Below are 23,699 nucleotides of genomic sequence, written 5' to 3'. Positions count from 1 at the left end.
TACAGACCCACACACACAAACATACCAACACACACACACCCACATACACCATCTGTTGGTAAGAGGTATAGAGGAGACATTGCAACTGTATATACAAGATACAGTGTAACTAAGTATTCAGACAGAGAAACTGAGACAGTTGTTCTTTTGTAATGTTTTCATGTCAGATACTTCTCAATAAATCCTCAGCAAAAAAGAAAAAAAACGTGTGTTTTGATATCTTCCTAACATTTTGTCAAATTGTGCAACGAGTCAATCAAAATTGAAAACCCTACAGAGCAGTCACTCATTATTCATTCTGTCTTGCACACACACTAAGGCTATGTTCAGACTGCAGGCTGCAGTGACTCAAATCCGATTTTTTTGCCCCTATGCGACCTGTATCGGATCTTTTCATGACAGTATGAATGACACAGATCAGATTTTTTCAAACGCGACCCAGGCCACTTGGACATGTGGTCCTAATTCTGATACGTATCGGATCTTTTGCCATGTGACTTCAGTCTGAACGGCCAGGTCACATTTATCCGACCTACAGGTCATTGGTACACGACAAACGTCCCTATTCTGCGTTCAAGCTAAACACGTCTTCGGGCTGCTGAAGATGTGTGTCTTGCCGTGAGAGTGTTAAAAAGAGGCGCTCACATATGTAGGTAAAGGTCGCCCTTATCATTCTGAATGAAGTCTGCATCTGTGAAGCCTCTCACATCACTATCCCCCACTCCTGGCTGTGACTCTGCACCCACACAGTTCTCTGGACAGACGTTGCTGCCACTGCCCCACAAAACACCAGGGTCAACATCCTGGCTCTCTTCCTTCTTGACCTTCTCCTTTAAACGATTAAGTTATAAATATGCAGGCTCCGGCTGGACAACAACTTTAAAATGGCCAGACATGCTCTACTGTTAGCATCCATGTTTACTTCTGTAAACACTGAACACGCTCTCTGCGTGTCGTTGTTGTGTCCTCTTCTGCGCATACAGGACACTTTTGGGTTGTGTGAGGTTCACACAGGAGATCTCATACAAGTCGCAAGTTTAATTGGAAAAAGCAAAATGCGCTGCTTGTCGTCACTTTAAGACATCTGCTCATGGCATTTTACTTTTACTTTAGGATACTACATGTGTATATTCTATAGCCTACTTGTTTAAATCATGAATTTTTATTCATGAGTAGATTTATGCTGATGATTGATAAAAATATGACACCACATTATAGTCAGAATAACAAATGCAGCCAAAACACAAAACAAGAGAGAAATGCTACAGAATCAAAATCAGAGAAAACTTGATTTATTTCCAGGGGTCAACTAGGTGTGCAAAGAGCAGCACAATAAAAAAAGGAGCAAGAGAAATAAAAAACACAAAAAAGGTGGGTGGGTGAAAGCAGCAGATTATGTGCAGCAGCAGGCCTACAGCCAGTGACAGGATGAGTGTTGCTCATAGTAAAGTCAGCAGTGTCCATAAGTGTCAGTGATGCAAAACAACCAATTATGTACAGCAATAGTTTCAAAAAATAATCAAGTCTATTAAAAGCAGCAGTTAAGATAGCAGATTGAACAGCGGAATGTACCAAATTATTTAAATGTTTAAAATTCTTATGCATGAGAAGGTTATTACTTACAAATGACAAAATTACAAATTGTTTTGTCACACGCATGTAGCATGATGCCACCTAGTGGTCTGGATGACGTGCCAGAATGTTAAATGCAGCCAAAAACGAAACAAAGCAGAAACCCTATTTCATGCCAGCCGTGTCGAAACTGAACTAGATAACTTGGTTTGTGGTGGTGTGTAGCACTGTGGTCAAATCCTGATTTCGTGGTAAAGTTCAGAGGCTGTCATGTTCTTGGAATGGCAGAAGTAAATGTACATATGTCTACTGTGTTTCCAGCTATCTGTGTGTGTGTGTTGACCTGATCCTGGTGACAGCTGAGCATGCTTTGACTGAACAGAGAGCCTCTCTCTCTGTATCATCCCCCTGCTCCCCACTAATAATGACACATTGTCTGAAGCCACACCGAGGCAAAGTGAACACCAGGAGCCCTCTGCTGTTCTGGCACTCATCTGAGAGTCCACAGGAGATGAAGCAGCAAAGAACAACAACAGGATTACAACAGCCCACGTTGGTGTAACCTTCATGATCACCGAGCAGAAACAAAGTAGTAAGTTCTCTTCAAACAGTGCATGGATGTACATGTGGTTTCCTCATGTTATTCAGGCAGCAGAAGATCGGGTTTCATTTTACGCACCCTGCACCTTGAGACTCAGAGATACTGATGCTATTTTGCTGTGGTGTTAGTACATTTTTCTTAGATAAAAATGACAAACTACAAGTTAAAAAGAGAGTCATCTTACTTGATTTTACATTTTTGTCTCAGGTGCAGCGCCTGGCATAATTACTGCAGCAATTCTCCCTTTGTGCAGACAGTTTTCACACATTTCACAGTGTTTCACACAGATTACTCACATGAAGAATAGTGTAGTACGTAGTCTAGCTGAGAGGGGTAACTTCCACTGCACTACACTTGCATTTTTACTCTATAGGGAGTTAATGGTCCTGATGATGGCATGATGATGTTCAAATACACTGCAGCTGTGACCGGTTTGTGTGCTCTAATCAGTAATGTGAAAATAATCAGTGTGTAAACAATTGTCCATTCATTACATTTGGAATGGAAACAGCCTTCTCTCAAAGCCCAGATATGTCCCATCAGGGCCGGTGCTCACAAACTCCTGTCAGCTGTCACAGTAAACATTCCTGTGGCACTCTGACCAAACAACCAACAATGCTCCTTTGGTCCTCTAATCAAGGAGGGGAGCCCAGCCAGACCGCTATTCAAACTCTTTAAAGTTAAACAGACCTGACAAATGGTCCAGATAACTAGTGAAAGATAATAGTGTCATAGCTAACAAAATGGGACTTCCAAATTCAGTGGTTATTTATCCCAAGGTGTGCTCTGATTACAAATGAAGACTAATTAACTTCAGGCCTTCACCAGACAGTCCATTCCAGTAATGATTATCCTCTGCTTTTATAGAAAACCATTCATGAAGTGACCAAATGTTACATGATCTGCTCCTCCTAACTATAATCACATTGACACCTTTGTTCAACTTTTCAGTAAACAAACATAAGCAAACTTCTGTTGAGAAAAATATTTCAGCACAAACTGCTCTGTTTAGCAGCTTTTCTAGAGGTTTGATTACTTTTAAGAGTGGGATAGTTGAATTACTTTTATCGTTCCCTGATCATTTCAAACTGTTTTGTGCTGCAGATTCATTAAAAAATCCAAAGGATCATTTCAAATCCCAAAGCAAAAATTTAATTTGAATTGAAGAAGTCCACAAAAAACAGTTACTTTTAAATGAATTCATCATTTTGTCAAATCCCATGAAAAGTGACTATCCTTTCCCCACTGATACACACAGATCGTTGTATGTTGAACACCTACGGGCATATAGCCAAAAACTTTTTATTTCATTAAAAAAATGCTGTGCACACAGGCCCCGAGCTTATTCTGTTAAAAGTCATATATTGTGCATCTAGTTAAAAACCTGAAGTGAGGAACCACAGTCAGGTGGAACATAAACCACCAACAGGTCAAGTAGCTGCAGTCATCAGGGTGTCAGCAGCACCTTGGTGGCTCTAAGTTATTGAGGACTATTTAAAAGACCCAAAGGTTACATCTTCAACACCATCATAAACCTGAGCTTTCTTTTAAACTGACACAGAGAAAATGCAATGTACTTTAATGCATACCACGGTGGGGACAGAAAATAAAATGCATCACGAAATGAAAAACCTATTTTCATTGAACTTTCATACAAATTCAAACACATTCAAATACTAGGTGTCACCATTTTTACCACAAATTCTAAATCCTGGTAGACAGCCTGATCCAAGTAGTGCAGAGCTGTGGAGTTTCAAACTGACAAGCATTTCTTCTAACAGGTAAAGTAGCATGAAAAGTATCTCCCCCCCCCCCCCCCACACACACACACACACAGAGAAATATTTTCCTTTCATTTTTCTCACACTTAAATGTTCGAGATCATCAAACTAATATCTATATTTATTGAATATTAGACAGAGATGATCCACTAAACACAAAATACAGTTTGTAAATGTATATTAAAATTTATACTGTACAGCCCTCTGTCAGGGACGAGCTGGTGGATCCAAGCAGAGAGCCACACTACCAAGGCTGACTGGAATGAGAGTGTTTATTGTTAGGGGTGAAATGGTGGCTAGGTGGGGGAAAACCAGGGTACAGGAGCAGGGGGTTCCAGGCAGGAGTGGGGGATCCAGGCAGGAGTGGGGGATCCAGGCAGGAGTGGGGTTCCAGGCAGGAGTGGGAGTCCAGGCAGGAGTGGGAGTCCAGGCAGGAGTGGGGGATCCAGGCAGGAGTGGGGGTCCAGGCAGAACCGGGGGGTTTGGGCCAGACACAGGGGGAGTCCAGGCAGGGAAGAACCGGTGTTAAGAGGTCTGGGGAGAGCCGGAGGGGAAGGAGGACGGCGGGGATCCCGGACAGCCGAGTGCGTGGTTCTTGTTCAATACTCTGGCAGGGAGTGGAAGGCTGAGCCGGTACTTATTGTAGAGGTGAGTCATTAGTGAGATAATCGTCAGCTGTCCGGGAGCCGTGGAGGTGGTTGATTGCCTGAGTGGAGTCAGCTGGGAAGCTAGACTCCACTCAGGCACTGAGCTGCAGGAGAAGATACAGGGCAGAGGAGCGGATGGGAGACAGGCAAGACAGACAGGGCAGAGGAGCGGATGGGAGACAGGCAAGACGGACAGGGCAGAGGAGCAGATGGGAGACAGGCAAGGCAGAGGAGAAGGGAACTGTGACAGTACCCCCCCCTCAACGGGCGCCTCCCGGCGCCCCATGGACCCAACCAAAAATAGGCCCACCGGGGCAACCAAGGAGCAGACAGAGACATACAGAAGGACACAGGGACCAAAAGGACAGGAAGGGCAGAAAAGACGAGGGGAACCGACAGGAGGGAAGGACGGGAGGGACCGAAACAACAGGAGGGAGGGAAGGGACGGGAGGGGAGGGGAGGGACCGAAACGACAGGAGGGGTGGGAGGGAGGGAAGGCTGGGAGGGACCGAAACGACAGGAGGGAAGGACGGGAGGAACAGGAAGGACAGGAGGGAGAGAAATGGGAAAGGGACTGAACTAAGACAAGACAAGACTGGGCTGGACTGAACTGAGCGGAGCTGAGGGCAGGACTGAACTGAACTGGACTGAGAGCAGGACTGAACTGAGAGCTGGACTGGACAGGACTGGACAGGACAGGACAGGACTGGACTGGACTGAACTGAGAGCAGGACTGGACTGGACAGGACAGGACTGAACTGAGAGCTGGACTGGACTGGACAGGACTGAACTGAACTGAGAGCTGGACTGGACTGGACTGGACTGAACTGAACTGAGAGCTGGACTGGACTGGACTGAACTGAGAGCTGGACTGGACAGGACTGAACTGAACTGAGAGCTGGACAGGACTGAACTGAACTGAGAGCTGGACTGGACGGGGAATGGACAGGGCAGAGGGTCCGCTCCGGAGGACGGACCGTAGGCTGGACAGGCCGGGGATGGACAGGGCGGAGGGTCCGCTCCGGAGGACGGACCGTAGGCTGGACAGGCCGGGGATGGATGGGCCGGAGGGTCCGTTCCGGTAGGCGGAGGGTCCGTTCCGGCGGGCGGACCGTAGGTCGGACAAACCGGAGGGTCCGATCAGGAGGGCGGCCCGGAGGTGGTACAGGCCGAGGCCGGACGGGCCAGAGGGTCCGCTTCGGAGGATGGCCCGAAGGCGGGACAGGTCGAGACTGGACCGGGCGGAGGGACCGCTTCAGAGGGTGGCCTGGAGGCGGGGCCGGCCGAAGCTGGACTCGCCGGAGGGTCCACCTCCGAGGACGGCCCGGGGGCCGGACAGACAGGCGGGGCCGCTCCGGCGGACGGCCCGGGGACCTGACAGACAGGCGGGGCTGCTCAGGAGGACGGTTCCGGGACCTGACAGACAGGCGGGGCCGCTCCGGCTGGCGGCACGGGGACTGGACGGGCCAGGGCTTGACAGACGGGGGCCGGACAGACAGGAGGGACAGCCCGGGGGCCGGACAGGGCAGAGGGGCCGCTCCGGCGGACGGCCCGAGGGCCGGACAGACAACTGGGTTGGAGGCCGGACTGGGGGCGGAGCCGGGCCCGGTGGGTCCTCCGGGGCGGAGCCGGGTCCGGTGGGTCCTCCGGGGGCAGGACTGAACACTGGGCCAGGGACCCCTCCGGGGGCGGCACAGGATCCAGGGGCCCCTCCGGGGGCGGCGCAGGATCCAGGGGCAGCGCAGGATCCAGGGGCCCCTCCGGGGGTGGCGCAGGATCCAGGGGCCTCTCCGGGGGCGGCGCAGGATCCAGGGGCCTCTCCGGGGGCGGCGCAGGATCCAGGGGCCCCTCCGGGGGCGGCTCTGGAGGGGAGGCGCAGAGCCTCTTACGGGGCTCGAGGGAGGCCTTAAGCCTTTCGAAGGCAGCCGAAGTCCTGGGGGCTGGAGGCGGAGCGTCGACCACCGTGGGAACAGGAGGCGGAGCGTCGACCACCGCGGGAACTGGAGGCGGAGCGTCGACCACCGCGGGAACTGGAGGCGGGGCGTCGACCACCGCGGGGACTGGAGGCGGGGCGTCGACCACCGCGGGGACTGGAGGCGGGGCGTCGACCACCGCTGGGACTGGAGGCGGGGCCGGGAACTCCTCTGGGGCCGGAACTGGAGCCGGGGGGTCATGGTGCCTCCTGGCTTTGCGTCTTCGACGACCAGGCCGTTTGACAGGCGGTTCCATAGGCGGCGAGGAGACTGGGCCCGGTTGGCTACCAGGGGAGTCAGCAGGCGGGTCAGTCAGAGGAGCACTCAAGAATTCACGACTGTAAGCATTTAAATGGTCGGCTAATCCGGGTCGCTGGCCTGCTAGCTTGCGGCCCAGGATTATGCTTGAGTCTTGGGGATCTTCCCTCCACTTTTCCCACAACTCATATAGCACGTTGAAAAAAATGCTATGCTCCTCGCAGGAGGAGAAGATGTCCACGGGCGTGTCTTGGGTTAGGGTCTGGGTGTCGGCTGGGTCCGGGGCTGGTGGCACTGGTGGAAGGGAAAATGGTTCGGGCTGGGCTGGAGACGAGAAAACTTGGTTGAGCAGGGCGACGAAGTGGTTTAATTGTGCCTTTGTGGTGGCAACATCATGTAAGGCTTGGCTGTATTGAATTATCCGGATCGGGTCGGGGGCTTCCTGGGATATCTGGCTGGCTAAAACGGTGAGTTGAGAGCACATCTTCTGATAGTTGGTTGTAAGCAGACGGAAGGTTTGGTGAAATTGCCTGATGTCGAACGGAGTAGGCAGGTCCGGCCTTGGCGGTGAGTTCTCCGGGTCCATGTTTGGCCAGAGTATTCTGTCAGGGACGAGCTGGTGGACCCAAGCAGAGAGCCACACTACCAAGGCTTACTGGAATGAGAGTGTTTATTGTTAGGGGTGAAATGGTGGCTAGGTGGGGGAAACCAGGGTACAGGAGCAGGGGTTCCAGGCAGGAGTGGGGTTCCAGGCAGGAGTGGGGTTCCAGGCAGGAGTGGGGTTCCAGGCAGGAGTGGGGTTCCAAGCAGGAGTGGGAGTCCAGGCAGGAGTGGGGATCCAGGCAGGAGTGGGGGTCCAGGCAGAACCGGGGGGTTTGGGCCAGACACAGGGGGAGTCCAGGCAGGGAAGAACCGGTGTTAAGAGGTCTGGGGAGAGCCGGAGGGGAAGGAGGACGGCGGGGATCCCGGACAGCCGAGTGCGTGGTTCTTGTTCAATACTCTGGCAGGGAGTGGAAGGCTGAGCCGGTACTTATTGTAGAGGTGAGTCATTAGTGAGATAATCGTCAGCTGTTCCGGGAGCCGTGGAGGTGGTTGATTGCCTGAGTGGAGTCAGCTGGGAAGCCAGACTCCACTCAGGCACTGAGCTGCAGGGGAAGACACAGGGCAGAGGAGTGGATGGGAGACAGGCAAGACAGACAGGGCAGAGGAGAAGGGAGCTGTGACACCCTCATTGCTATTAAAGATTTGTTTAAATATTTTTCCATAAAATCAAGGGCGCACTTGTTTTTAATATATTTTAACTAATACATTGTTTACAATCAAAAGCATTACCTCAGAATCATTTGTGTACAATCCAAACAGATGTCCTTTATTTTTGGCTTGTTTGTCGTCTAAGAATTAAATGACATTGAATAAAGGTATTGTTAGCTGTGTGAGCAGCTGGTGTCTATCAGCTTACTGTTCAGTGTTGCATATGCAGCGTTCACTGATCAGCCACAGCATCATGATCCCTGACAGGCTGACATCCATGTGTTTGACCCACCGAAGCATTGCAGCTCAACTTACCCACCCCATGTGTTCAGTTATGCATTTTGTTGGATTAACAGTATGCTTTTTTAATGGAAAAGAAGGTCTGGTAAAATATGAAGAACATATTGTGTGTGGTAGATATCACAGCATTTGAGATGCAGGAAAGGAAAGCACATTGACACCAGTAAAAGGAAACTCAACTTAAACTTTATTTGTATAGCACTTTTCATGCCAAGAACAACACAAAGTGCCTTCACAGATTAAAAACAAAGAAGACAATAAATAAGTACAATTAAATCTAGAAATAAAAATTAAAAACCCAACTCTCCACCCTCCCTACATACAGACAGCATTCACATGCAAGCCACACACCACAACACACACACACACACAAAAGTATCACATGACATCATCATCATGACATCATCATGACATGGAAACACTTCAGTCTGCTTCTGATGTCTGCAGGTAGTTTGTCCTGAGAATGTCTCTGCAGTCTGTGGTGGCTCTGGCCTTGATCCTGGACTTCCTGGGCACTTGGCATGGTCTGACAGCCCCTCTAGGTGAGACAGATGATGAAGTGTTTGATCTGGAAAACTATGACCTAACCAGTGAGATGGAGTGGGGAGGACTGGACATCACGTTTATGGAGACAGCTATGGACTATGATGACTTCGACAAAAGGTGAGAGGGAGAAACCTATATTATGAAAAGAGACATGTTTTAGGGAGAACATGTCACTTGCTGAACACCTGTATAGATATAATTTACCAGTGTTCCTAAATGGTAGATGCTTGCTGGCACGGCTGTGGTGTACTGACACGCCAGCTGCAGAACCCAAAAAGTAGCAGGAAAAATGAAATGAAATGAAAAGAGGTTGTAATGCCAGATTTGCCCAAACTGAGTGCTTTTATCCACAAAGGCTGATTGAGAATAGTTTTCTCTGAATGGAGTTGGAATTTCACTTTAAACATCAATACCACAGCTTTTTTTTTATCGTTATTTTACAGGTAAGATCAGTTGAGAACAATTTCTCATTTACAATGGGTGACCTGGCAAGAGGCCCCAGCAGAAGAAAGATAACAAATAAACAAGTACAATATATAAGAAATTACACACGTGTTTAAAGAGAGATTAAAAAACACCCTGAAACATTCACCATGTGCAGTGGTCAATACCACAACTGATCTTGTTCGTTTAATTGTGTAGGCCAACTAAATATTCGTTATTATTGGTAATATTCCCGGGCATAGATGAGGGTGATCATAACTGAATGCTACTTTTTCTTCTTACTGACTTGGTCAAAATCTGCCTGCCTGCACCGGTACTCTCTATGGCTAAATTAGGCTATAATAAAGGTCTCAGACTGGTCTCCCCAAACTCCTGACTTACTGTAAATCCCATCAAGAATCTGTGGACTGTGATGAAGAAACAAGTCTGTCTCAGAGAGCCGACACATTTTGTTTACCTGGACTAAATCTATCAAGAGGAGTGTCAAACATACGACCAGAAGCTTGTAGAAAGGACTGACTGCGGTGAAAAATGGCCAAACGATGTTACTATTTTTTTATTGCTGTTTGATATTTTGACCAGCAGATTTTATCATCCTTTCAAAGACCTTTAATACATCTATAGAAGAACCAAAATGCACATGGGTTTTTAAGATTCATGATAGAAGTTCAGAGCTACAGGAGCCAGTGGAATCTCCTAGACTGCCAGGATACATATGGGTCTTACAAGTGTATGGAAACTTTGTTACGACTTCCATCCAGTAGCACACATACAGTACTGGGACAAAGTCTTTGGCAGGTGTGAAGATAATATATATATATATATATATTATTATATATTCAATTAACATATGCAAAGTGAGTAACACAGAAAAATCTGAAATCAATTATTTATCTTCAAAATAGCATTAATTGTTTTAGGTACATTTTTCACAAAGTCAGGGATGTTTGTGGATTATAGGCAGTGTCTGAGTAAACAGTTATCCAAACAGGTCTGAATGATCATCAATGTCAAGGTAGGCTGAAACATCCTCATTAACTGAAACAGAAACAGCTGTGTTGGAGACGTAGATGGTAGACACAGTAGATGGTCAAGGAAACTTAGTGCAGCAGATGACAAACATACCTTGCTTACTTCCCTTTGAAAGTGAAAGATGTCCAGCAGTGCTATCACCTCAAAACTAGCAGAAACCAGTGGGACCAGGTCCACTCGTCTATGGTCCAGAGAAGTCTGACCAGAAGTGATCTTCATGGAAGAGTTGCAGCCAACATGGAAACAAGGCCAAGCGACTCAACTAGGCATGATAACTCAACTAGGCTTGGTCGGAGGTGGTGGTCTGTGGTCACAATCGGCACTCAGACGGAGCTGTCTCACCTCCAGGATTGAGCCTTTCCAACTACTATGCGCCTCTGTCTGGTGACGATCCGGTCCACCCAGCTGACGCTCCGGTTCACCGGGCCGACCCTCCAGGCCACCAGGCTGACGCTTCGGTTCACCAGGCCGACCCTTCGGTCCACCCGGCCGTCCCTCCGGTCCACCAGGCCGACGCTCCGGTTCAGCAGGCTGACGCTCTGGTCCACCAGGCTGACGCTCCGGTTCACCGGGCCATCCCTCCAGTCCACCCTGGCGTCCCTCCGGTTCAGCAGGCTGACGTTCCGGTCCACCAGGCTGATGCTCCGGTTCACTGGGCCATCCCTCCGGTCCACCCGGCCCACCCGGCCTTCCCTCTGGTCCACCAGGCCGACGCTCCGGTTCAGCAGGCCGACCCTTCGGTTCACCAGGCCGTCCCTCCGGTCCACCCGGCTGACCCTCCGGCTTGTCAGGCTGTCTCCCCTGTCCATCGGGCTGATACACCTGCCGCTGTGGCTCTGGCTGCTCCTCACCTGTGTCTCCATCTGCCTCCGGCAGCGGCGGGTATTTCATCAGCAGTGGATAACAGCACGGGGGCTTCACACTCCACCGCGAAGGTAAGGCCCTCTTCCCGTCCGACGCTCAGAAAGCCTTCCATGCTACTCTCCCATCTCAAACACAGTCCCACCACAACAACAGCTCGACCGGCCCTCTCCTGATCCACAACCACCGCCTCCTCCTCGTCCCCTCTTTTCTCCGACAACATTAATAGTTGGAGATTCCATCACCCGACATATCCATTTCTTCAATGCTATCACACACTGCTTTCCTGGAACCATGGTCCCGGTAATCCTGGGTAAGCTCCCGGGCTACTCCACTTACTTCCACCTTCCATCTACCGAGTGATAGTTCATGTGGGTTCTAATGACATAGCTCGTCAGCAGTCTGAGCTGACTAAGAAAGATTTTAAGGAGCTTTTAAACTTTTTAAGGAACTGCAGTAAGTCTGTTTTTATCTCCGGCCCCATTCCCACATTAGGTCGCGGTTCTGGTCGTTTCTCCCGAATCCTCAGTCTCAACACCTGGTTAATGTCTGCATGTAGAGCACATAGTGTGGAATACATTGACAATTTTAATCTGTTCTGGAACCGCCAGTCTCTCTTTAAAACAGATGGCATTCACCCAAACTTTCTAGGCTCACAAATGCTTACCGCTAACATTCAACACGCTGTTCAATCATCTCCGGGTGATTGACTGTTTACACACCACCCCCTTCTGCGCTTCCATCTCCAGATCCATCTCAGGCTGCTGTTGACAGCACTAGCTCCCCCTGCTGGCCTCCTTTGACCCCTACATCACCCTCCCATCTTGCTATTCAGCCTGTTATCACAGATAGGTCCTCTCATCACTATGCTACACATCACATCCCTGTCATCATCCGCAGAGAGTGGACCCCACACAACAAATATTGCAATCTTGAGTCACTTGGTCAGCTGATGCCACTCCGCAGGACACTGAGGAGGCGGGGCAGGGGAGGTGGAGTTATCCCGGACAACCTCCTTCGTCTAGACGTTACATCTCAGCCAGCTGATAATGTGGAAAAAGTCCGAATGGCTCTTCTTAACGCCTGATCACTGTCAAATAACACTTTCATCCTCCGTGACTTTTTTGATCCCATAAATGGATGTGATGTTCTTGACAGAGACGTGGTTGCGTGAAGGTGAACTGACACCCCTGCTAGAACTCTGTCCCCATGAATGTGGGTTCTTCAGCTCTCCAAGATGGACAGGGAGGAGAGGGGAGGGGGTTGGCCTCCCTTTTTAAGGACCACTTAAATGTAACAGACTTTGATCTTTCGTACTTTCTCAAGCTTTGAATTGCAGCTTTTTTTACCATAAAAGACCTCTGTTGTTTTAATTGCTGTGATTTATCGTCCCCCAAGTATACACGATGAATTTTATTCTGAATTTGCAGACTTTTAGCGTCTTTCTGTCAACAATATGACAGGATTTTAATTGTTGATGATTTTATATTCACAATTGTTGCGGATGACAAGCCATTGTCAAGGATTTTTTTTAAACTTTATTGAGTCTTTTAATCTGATACAATTGTGTCTGGTCCAACATCAGCGTGGACACACTCTGGATCTGGTGCTTGGTTTTGGACTGTCCGTTTCAGTGAATGAAACCTGGGTGTTGCCAGTTTTAGATCATTCTCTGATTTTATTTGATGTTGGAGTTCCCAGTTTATCTGTTTTGGGTACAGAGACAAAAACAAGGTCGTCTCCATACATCAGCCCCAGTGCCTTACAGGACCTTAACTTAAGACTGCCTGATGTGGTTGATCCAGTCTTTCTGCAGGCTTCCCCGGTGGGTTGTCTCACTGAATCTTTTAATGATGCACTTAAGCATCTGCTAGATTCTGTAGCATCAGAAAAGACTCGAAAGCATCCAAATAAGAGCCATACTCCCTGGTTAAATGCAGACATACTAACCTTGAGAAAGAGTTGCAGAAAACTTGAACGTCAGTGGCGTCACTCTAGGCTGGAGGTGCAGTTATGGCCTATTTTCGCTGCCCTATTTTCCAAGACGACACTCCTCTGACTCTCTGACCTGCTGCCTGGACATCGAGCGGTGTTCTTGCGAGTAACGTGTATTACCCTATCATGAGTACTTTTGACTCAAAGACAAGACGTGTCTTTCTTGGAGTGGAGCTTTAATATACAGGTTTGCCATTCTTGAGTACAAAACTATGTGAAACTACAGGTTGCTTCTCCATCTTCTCTGCATAAACTTTGCGCTCTCATGTCCCAGTCAGGGGAAAACCCCAGCAGCACATCCGGTGGAGTGACACGTCAAAATAAGAGCGGTAATTTCACAATAAAACTCTATATTAAAATGCAGTGAAACGCGCCTGAAAGGCAGAACAATTTATTTTCCAAAGTTACAAGAAGCCACAACAGAGGGCTGAAAGAGCCGCATGCGGCTCCGGAGCCGCGGGTTGCCAACCCTTGCACTAGAGACTTTACAGTCTATATTGGACTCTAGTCCTGTTTACAATGTTCTATGCATCTGCAAAAAGAAACGCCTTTTCATAGTTAGTTATTGTTTAAAGAAAAGCTGAAGAGACAATGTTTTTTTTATATATTTGCACTTATTCAATTTGAACGTATGTGTGCTGATACAAGATCAGTCAGTTGGTATTTCACCCGGTCGCCAAAGAATAGGTGTTAAATTGCGATGTATTCCTTTGTTTAATTAGAGACAAATGCATTTTATATGTTTTACTCACACATGTATTCCTGCTAAATGAGCTTTGTTTATCACTGTATCGACACTTTTGTACTACCTACCTATTTGATTCATATAATATGTTGGACACAGCTATGTCTTCACACATTGTGTTTTAGGCTACCAATAATGGAGATTGTGTACCAGTTTTATGTTATTTTGATGGAATGGAATTAGTGTTAATTGCCAATCCATGGGTGGGGGTAGTGTTTGTGGGATGTGTCTCATTGTCAAGTGTAGCTCCGGCAGCTCAGTGTGTGAATGCGGGCGAGTGAGTGCGTGCACGTGGCCGAGCCGCGCTGCGGGTGCACGAGCAGAGCGAGCAGGCAGACGCCCGTGTGTGTCTGAGAGACGTAGAGGAGAGACGACTGAGACGGCGACCAGGGCAGGTAGTGAGCAATAGCATGTTGCTGATAACAGTGCAGTAGTTAATAAAGAGCCCTTCTCTTCGGCAAAAACGGCCTCTGTCTTTTGGGTGTGGTTTGTGCCACCGCCGCACAAGTGTGATTGATTGATTGATTGATTGATCATTTATTTCAAACCAGCTTCTGACATCACCAAATCAGAGTATTTACATAAGTGATTTGAAAAGGGGATGGATGAAGCAAAGCTTATAAATTCCAACCCCCATCACCACCAGACCCCATACAGGACCACACTCTCCCGCTACAACACAACATATAGACGAGACAAAAGACAAAAGACAGGCCCATTACACTTCAAACCCACACCACTCCCCCTTTTGAACACTAAACATCACAATTAGGTAGATACACAATACATCCCACAGATCTTTGAAGCATCTACTTATGCTAATACATCCAACAACATAACAATGTTATACAAACACATTTTGGGGGGAAAAAAAGAGAGAACAGAAAAAGGAATAAATATATTCTCGTTACCAAAAGCATTTTCTGGCTGTGGTAATCATGGATCACCCAAAACCCAGGCCTAATTGTGAGTGTGCCTCTTATGAATGTAATGTAATGTGTGTATGTCAGTGTAGGTGTATCGCCACAGCCATGCATTCTTAAAGTACCTGTGGCCTAGCAATGGAGGCATCAGTCTTCCATCCCCTCCTGGTAATTACTCAGCACTTGTCTTTTAAATAGTTTTTTGAACTGGACAAAATTTTTGCACATTTTTATTTCTTCTGAAGACTGTTCATAGCAACACTCTTTCACTGAAATGCACAAGGATTTTAGGGTTGCCTTACTTTCGGCTGATATAATTGATCCGTTCCCCTCAGTTTATATTTATGATGAGCATCTCTATCTTGAATAGAGCTGGATATTACCAGGAAGGGATTTTTGTGATGCCTTGACATAATTGTGGCATTTTCAAATCGACCAAGTCATATAATTTAAGATTAGATGAGTTGAGAAAGAGTGGATTGGTGTGATGATCGTATCTGACATTATGAACAACCCTAATAGCTCGTTTTTGCAGAGTGACTAAAGGTAATAAATTTGTTTTATAACAATTCCCCCAAACTTCTAAACCGTAATTCAAATAGGCCATTATAAAAGAATCATACAGGATGGATAATGCATTTGGATTTAGTACTAAGCTACATCTTTTCATCACACCAATACACTTAGCAACCTTCATACGTACATAACTTATGTGAGGCTTCCAACATAATTTTTCATCAATGACTACGCCCAAAAACACATTTTGTTGTACTCTTTCAATAATAGTATTATCAACGGTTATTTGAATTGGTAAATCGTTTTTACGAGTTCCAAATGTCATAAGTTTTGTCTTTTTTAGGTTTAGTGACAATTTGTTCATATTAAACCATTTTTTCAGGTTATGCAGCTCTATAGTTATTTCATTCAAAAGTTTTCCAAATCTATCCCTGAAAATAGCAAATTTGTGTCATCAGCAAAAAGTATAAATTTTATGATTTTAGAGATTTACAGATGTCATTAATATAAAGCAAAAACAAAGAAGGCCTAAAATTGATCCTTGCGGAACACCGCACATAATATTTCTACAGTAGATTTATGATGATCAGCTGAACAAACTGCTTTCTATTTGAGATAACTCTGTAACCAATATTGTGGCGTTCCTCTGATACCATAACTATGCAGTTTTCTTCAGTAGAATTCCATGATCGATAGTATCGAAGGCCTTTTGCAAATCAATAAAAATTCTATAATAAATTTCTTTTTCTCAATACAATTTGTTATTCTTCTACCAAGTCAATAAGAGCCAGCGATGTTGATCGATTTTGCCTGAAACATATGATTATTAGATATTAAGTTATTTTTTCAATGAAATTGAGTAGTCGTAAATTAAATAATTTTTCTAAGATTTTAGAAAAATTGTGGTAGGAGGGAACTGGATGGTAGTTTGGTAAAAGGAATGTTTGTCTCCAGATTTAAATAAAGGAATCACTTTTAGCTATTTTCATTTCAGATGGGAATTTACCCTCTGAAAAGACAAGTTTGCAAATATATGTAAGTGGTTTGTAATTGCCTCTCCTGCTATTTGACGGTCCTCATATTATGCATTAATAATCTTGTGATGTTTGTTACTACAAGCTTTGATATCTTCAACAACTCATTCTTATCCGTGGGAGTAAGAACATGGATTTGGGATTGTCTCTCATAAAATTCCTCAAGTGGCTCTTTACCATTTCAATTTTCCTCGGCTAATTCTGGCCCAATATTCACAAAAAATTGGTTAAGTCTATCCACCATTTCTTTCTTGTCACTGATTACCTTACTGTTATCAGAAATACTCTGGATAACCTGAGCTGTTAGAACTGCCTCCCATAACAGTATTCAACACCTTCCACATACCCTGAATGTTATTTTTCTTGCTGTTGAGTAATTTAGTAAAATAGTCTTTTTTACTATCTCTTAGAATATTAGTTAATTTATTCTTGTATTTTTTATATTTTTGTTCAGTTTCTGTGGTCTTATACTTAAGAAATTGTTTATATAAATAATTTTTCTTTTTACAAGCGTTTGCTAATCCTTTTGTAATCCATGGTGTACTTAGGTCATTTTCCCCCCAACGTTTTCTCACTGGACAATGCTTGTCATAAAGCGAAATGATATTCATAAACGAATTATAGACTACATCAACATCTAATTCTTCACATATAGCCTCCCAGTCATGAGAAAGTAAATCCCTTTTTAAATCTTTTAGTGCCCGCTCAGATTTCAGCCTGCAGCAAGTAAAGGTAGGATTTTGTTTGACTATTTTATAGTTCACATTGTACACCATAAAGACAGGGAGATGATCACTAGTATCATTTATTAGTATACCACTAACCACATTACCATCTAAAATATTAGTAAATATGTTGTCAATTAAAGTTGTGCTATGATTTGTTATTCTAGTTGGTCTTGTGATTAATGGATACAAATTAATACTGTACACTGCATCAGTAAAATCCTCGGTAGCTTTATGTTTCTTTGTATTCAGTAAATCTATATTATAGTCGCCACACAGTATAATGTCTTTTTTTGTTTTTCCAACAAATAATCTCTCCACCCACTCTCTGAATATATTAATGTCTGATCCTGGAGTTCTGTATATACAACTTACTAGTATAGTCTTTTGCTTGCAACACAATTTCCACAGTTATGCATTCGAACAAATCTTCCACCGCTAACATCATATCTTCTAGGATTTTACAACTAATATTTTTATCAATATATAAAGCCACACCCCCTCCTGTCTTCTCTTGTCTATTTTTATAAAACATTTCATAGCCATTCATTTTAAAGTCAAAGCCTCTCTTTTCATTTAGCCATGTCTCTGAGACTGCTATTATATTAAAGGGTAATTTAAATTGAGACAAATAATCTTTAATATTTTCAAAATTACGATATAAACTTCTGCTATTAAAATGCAAAAGTGAAATCTTATTATCAAATACAAACGTAGTATTAAATGATGTATTTGTATAGTATGCACAATTATTTTTCATATTTAGAAAAATATTACAGTCTGGATCAATATTGTTCATCCTATGAGCTTTATAATCAGAATACTCAGGAACATCTAAATCCATGTCCAAATCCTCAGATGAGGATGAATTGTCACTGTCATAATTGTGCATAACTTTGTCTCAGAAACATGACACTGGGTGGAAAGTGTATGATCAAAGTGAAAGGGCCACAGACAGACAAACAAATAGACTGACAAACAAACAAGCAACAGACAAAAACACAAGACAGGACAGATGACTGCACACGAAACCACAAATAAACATAAACATTCATACTCCTTAAGTGTGGAGTCAAGTCTTGGGAGTTAGCCCCGAAGGAAGCTACTTCGGCCCTGGAGGAGACGGTTCTCCCCTGTGTTTCCCGACCACGGTCAGGAAGCGGACTGCAGGAAAGGTTAACAACTGAAATGATGGTCATTGGACCTGAAAGAGTTAATCCTCTGCTTGATGACTTTACTCTGTCTTTGGATGACTGTGCTATTCATTGTAATGCAGAGTTAAGAATCTTGGTGTACTCTTTGATAAAACCCTCTCATTTAAAGTCAATATTAAAGAGGTGACCAGATTAACCTTTTTCCACCTCAGAAATATCTCTAAAATCAGACCAAGTCTGTTATTTCAGGACGCAGAGGTCCTAATTCATGCTTTTGTTTCCTCACAGTTGGACTATTGCAATGTCCTTTTATCAGGCCTGCCAATGAAGAGCCTTCATGGTCTGCAGATGGTTCAGAACCAGCAGCTCGCGTTCTGACCAGAACAAGTAAACACGAGCATATTACTCCAGTGCTGGCCTCTCTGCATTGGCTACCAGTTCATGTTAGAGCAGACTTTAAGGTGCTGCTACCAACCTATAAAATTGTTCATGGAATTGCCCCGTCTTATTTATCCAGCCTGCTGAATCTGTATGTCCCCGCTCGGGCTCTCCGTTCCCAGGGGACTGGACTTCTGTATTTCCCAAAGGTCTGTAAAAAGACGGTGGGGGAACGGGCTTTTCATTCCAGGCACCTACATGGTGGAACAGTCTGCCTGCTGAAATCAGGCAGGCATCGTCCATTAATGTATTTAAAGCTAAGCTGAAGACCCACTTGTTTTCTCTTACATATGAATCCTAAATTGTTTGTTTTACTGATGTCTTTTTTAATTGTTCTGTTTTTATTGTTTTTATCTGTTTTTATTTCTGTGTACAGCACTTTGACGGAAAGCACTTTATAAATAAAGTTATTATTATTATTATTATGCTATACTGTCCATATGAACCTGGTGTTTTTTGTTCATGTGCACATACTGTTTCCATTGTGGAGAGCTTGACTGTTCTGTCATCTGAATGGATGCTCCCTGGGTGACTGTTAAAATAAGCAATTGTGTTGTTCCTTTGAAATTGTGTTCATGGCTCTCTCCACATTTTTTTAGACAGGGACCTGGTTTTGTTAGTCTGGTTTTGGGGTGTGGAGAGCAGGATAGCCAGGCAACCAGTAAACAGGGAGATTTTTGGACCACTTTGTTTACTTTCAACCCAGTTTCCACAGAATACGTTCTGTACAACTAAACACCATTCTTCATTATGTTTTAGGGTGAACATGCTTACTGCTAGGTGATGTCTGTTTGTTCCATGTTTTGTCTAACCCTAACCCAGTAATCCTGGTGTGTAACTTTAACCAAGCTTCAAACATGTAAAACTGTGTAATGGTATTTTCCTAACTCATTTTTTTGTACCTTTCAGAAAACTAAACCTTTTTTTTTTCCCAAACACCCAAGAGCTGTTGTGGGCACCACTAAACACCAGCTGGAATCTGTGAATACCCAAGAAGCGAAAATTCATGAATATTTTGTTAACACCGTTTTCACAACGTAGATAAGTTCCCCCAGTGCTATTATTTGTACAATGATCAAACCACAAGTTATGAAAACATTCATTGATATTTATGCAGTAAGAAAAATATTAGAACGATTCAGATGAATTCAGTCTAATCTGAGCTGTTACTCTGTTCCTGGCTGCCATTGGAGGACAGATTGAGGTGGCTAACTTAACACCAGACATCCCATCACCAGCCAACCAGCGTACCGCTCAACACCACAAGAAGGAGGGAACCCTACCTCCATCCCCTACCACTGTGAACTCTACGGGAGCAGGACTCTTTGGCCCTGAGACTGGTCTGGGTAGGTCAAAGCATCAGCTGTCATTAAAGGACATCGCTCTTCAGGGTTCTGTATGTGTTAAGACTCTACCCTCTGGTTGTGTGCAGGTATGCCTACTTGCCTACTGTGTGTGTGTATTGCTGGGAGTGTGTACTGTGATGACATGGGCCTGGATCAGATCCCACTGCTGCCCAAAGACACCACCCATTTCTATGGTCGCTTCAACAAGATCCGACATGTCAAAAACACAGACTTCATCAACCTCAGTGAGAAATCCCTCTGGACACCCTGACATTTACTGTAAACTCACGGATAAATGACATATCACGGTTGATAATATTGTTTTTTAAAAGCTATCTATGCATTTTTTTTACATTTATTTTTACAGATAAGCTTCGGTCCATTGATTTAACAGGAAATCAGATCTCAGGAATGGATGAGGATGTCTTTCACTCCCTGCCACAGCTCCAGGAGTTACTGCTAGCTAATAACAACCTGCAGCTTATACCAGAGCTGCCGATCAGCATGAAGCACATCGATCTACGTCACAACAGGCTGGTCAGCCGGGGGATGCATTCTGAGGGATTCAAGGTAAATGTCCTGCATGCAGTTTGCCTCATACAAAAATAAAACACACCAAAAAATGTTTATTTTATTTTTATTTTCAAAGTGAGAGTGATGACTTTGCTCATGAATATGTGTTTATGGGCTGCACAGTGGCATGTGACATAAATTCAGCCTCTGCTTAACCTATTTTAATTTTTTTTTAATTTTGTTTCCTCCTTAATTGCTTTTCAACATTGAATCATGGCCAAATTAATTTTGCTCTTTTGACAAGAATTTACAATGTGGGAGATACTGACTGGACTGTGTGAAACAGTGGTTCATGATGAAAAATAGGTGACAGATCTTATTCAGAGAATTCAACAAGATCCAGAGGGTTGGTATTCAGTGGTTGTGGGGTTCATGTTGTGGATATCTTCACGGTTTACTATGTAGAGATGCTTTCTTCCTTTTCCTCCATGCAGGATATGAGTCATCTGGAGTTCCTCTACCTGTCTAACAACCACCTGGATTACATCCCTACACCGCTTCCACTCAGCCTCAGAGTGCTGCATTTGCAGGTTCACTTATCTTATTAACAGTCACTACACGCATGAATGTTTAAATATTAAATAATCTACATGAAGTCAACACACTTTTCACCAATACTGACCACCAACACATTTATACATCAGTCTTAAACATCAACAGTAACTTTCTTGCTCTCCAAACAGTATAACAACATCCAGTCGCTACATGAGGACACCTTCTGTAACCTCCACGATCTCAGCTTCATCCGCCATAACCTGGAGGACATTCGTCTAGATGGCAACCCCCTGAACATGAACCTGTTTCCTCAGGCCTATGTCTGCCTGCCCCGTCTGCCTGTAGGGAGTAACTGAAAGCTGCTAGACACCAGAGTCCAGGCTCCAAGAATAGAAAGTGCTTTACTGTAATATGTTGTGTGTGAATATTGTAATTTTGGGGATAACTATATGGGGTCTGACAGCTGTTTAAAATCCTCAAAACTTTGCCAGAATATTCAACATGTTTAAGACAAGAATCTGCAAAATTCTAATTGGGTTACTGTAGAAGGTATATCATTTAAAATGTAATGGGACCTTATGTGGTTGTTTATGGCTAGCATTTAGCAACATTTAACTGTTCAGTATTTACACAGCATCATACACATACTTTCTTTTATATTTGTAGACGAGCTTAGCTACTAAATACACTGTCAACTGTTTCTCTAGTTTTGTTGGTTTACTATAGTAGTATACAGCAGTACAGGTAGTGCACAGTACAATGAATGTATCAACAGTTTATCAACTGAAAAAAAGAAAATGAAAGACATTAAAGATAATAGTTCTCTGAGGTTTCATTCTTAAAATTGACCCCTTGTCACATTATCTGCTTATCTGCTGTTAGGATACAAGCACTGATTAGATGAAGTTCTAATTTTTGTTATTGCAATAAATTGGAGAAACAAAATCTTCTTCAGACTTAACCTCCTGAACCTTTGGCTAATCCACTCAGTCTTCCTTTATTTAGAGCTGCGCTACTCAACCCGCGGCCTGCAGACCACATGTGGCCCTGCAGGCTGTAATGGTCCGGCCCACGGCTTACTGTAAGCAGTAAAAAAAATTCTACTTTCAATGAAGACAAAAACTTTCTGACATGCTGATATCTGAGGGCAATATGTTTGACCTACTGACAAAAGGCAGGTAAATGTTGCAATTGTGGGATGTACCAGTTGGTGGCGGTAATGCACCGATATGCTGTTTGCTCACCGCCAAAACAAAAGACTCAAAAGAAAGACTAGTCGAAGTAGAGTTCATGGCTGCCGCTGGTAAAGTTAAACGAAAGTTATGTGATGACACAGGACAGAATTTGCTTTTGTGGAGGTAAATAAACAAGCCAGTGTGCCTTCTTTGCCAGAAACAGTCCATTCCAAAACGAGCGAATCTCCAGCGTCACCACGACAGCTGTCACAAAGACTTTAAAACTGACTATCCACCAGGTAGCAATATAAGAAAGACAGGATATGCCAACACGGTCTCACGGGGATTCGTGAAACTGTCACGTCAGTTTTTGTTTCGGTTTTGTGCGCACCAACACGATGTTTGCGGCCGCAAGCGCCGATGGACAGCTTAAATCGTCATGAATCCGCCGAATTTGCATAGGAATTTAAAGAATGTCCGGCGGCCGAAGCGGCGGCCGCAGCGGCGGCCGCAAACGCCAATGGACGGCTTAGATCGTCATGAATCCGCCGGTATAACCACTTTCAGATGTGATTACCACAGCGGGTTTCGCTCGTGTTGAGCGGCACGAAAAACATGACGACATCGTGTTGGTGCGCACGAAACCGAAACAAAAAACTGACGTGACAGTTTCACGAATCCCGTGAGACCGGGCTGGATATGCACTCTCCTCGGAAATCTTGTGGTCAACAAACCGTTTTGAGATTCAGCTGTAAAGAAGTGACAGAATCACGGAGGCATCGTTCAGAGTAGCGTGGAACGTAGCACAGAGTCGGCGGCCTTTCACTGAGGGAGAGCTGATAAAAAAGTGTTTTCTGGACTGCAGTGAGTCCCTTTTGCTGAGTTTAAAAACAAAGCTGAGATCACCGGCAGATATCCAAACTGCAGCTTTCAGATTCAACCCTCAGCAGACGTGTGGAAAACATTTTGGATGATTTGTTCGTAAAATTGATGGACGATCTAAGAAAAACGCAGCACTTCCAGCCTGGCCATTGACGAGTCCACCGATGTGTCGGACACGGCGCAACTTATAATATGGGCTCGTTATTTTAATGGCGACGCATCGTGGAGGAAATGCTCGCGCTTTTGCCACTGACGGCTGGTCAAACAAGAGGAGAGGATATTTGTTGGCACTCATGGACTTTTTCCGGGGACCAGGGAGAGAGATTGATTTGGGAAAACTAGTGTCAATTACCACCAATGGTGCACCGTCGATGGTCAGAAAAGAAAGAGGACTTGTTGCATTAATGAAAAAAGAAGACACATTTCCAACTT

General features: G+C 44.7%; 1 protein-coding gene across 1 annotated transcript; it reads left to right on the top strand.

Moving 5' to 3' along the window:
* The first annotated feature begins 1,986 nt into the window (after nt 1–1,986).
* optc (opticin) lies at nt 1,987–22,149 on the top strand. Its single transcript, XM_051948230.1, has 7 exons — nt 1,987–2,164; nt 8,831–9,045; nt 19,993–20,142; nt 20,229–20,387; nt 20,510–20,712; nt 21,150–21,245; nt 21,399–22,149. Exons 2-7 carry the CDS (start codon nt 8,847–8,849, stop codon nt 21,564–21,566), a joined length of 975 nt encoding a protein of 324 aa, XP_051804190.1. The 5' UTR covers nt 1,987–2,164; nt 8,831–8,846; the 3' UTR covers nt 21,567–22,149.
* Nucleotides 22,150–23,699: the final 1,550 nt, after the last annotated feature.

Source organism: Acanthochromis polyacanthus, chromosome 5 (assembly GCF_021347895.1).
Source record: "Acanthochromis polyacanthus isolate Apoly-LR-REF ecotype Palm Island chromosome 5, KAUST_Apoly_ChrSc, whole genome shotgun sequence".
In the NCBI taxonomy this organism is placed as follows: Eukaryota; Metazoa; Chordata; class Actinopteri; family Pomacentridae; genus Acanthochromis; species Acanthochromis polyacanthus.
This window is presented reverse-complemented; position numbering and strand designations above follow the sequence as displayed.

Excerpts from the sequence above, each read along its gene's own strand:
- optc (XM_051948230.1), top strand. The coding sequence starts at position 8,847 with ATGTCTCTGCAGTCTGTGGTGGCTCTGGCCTTGATCCTGGACTTCCTG. Across the intron at positions 20,143-20,228 it reads TGGCCCTGAGACTGGTCTGG|GTATGCCTACTTGCCTACTG; the intron begins GTAGGTCAAAGC and ends GGTTGTGTGCAG. Across the intron at positions 20,713-21,149 it reads TGCATTCTGAGGGATTCAAG|GATATGAGTCATCTGGAGTT; the intron begins GTAAATGTCCTG and ends TCCTCCATGCAG.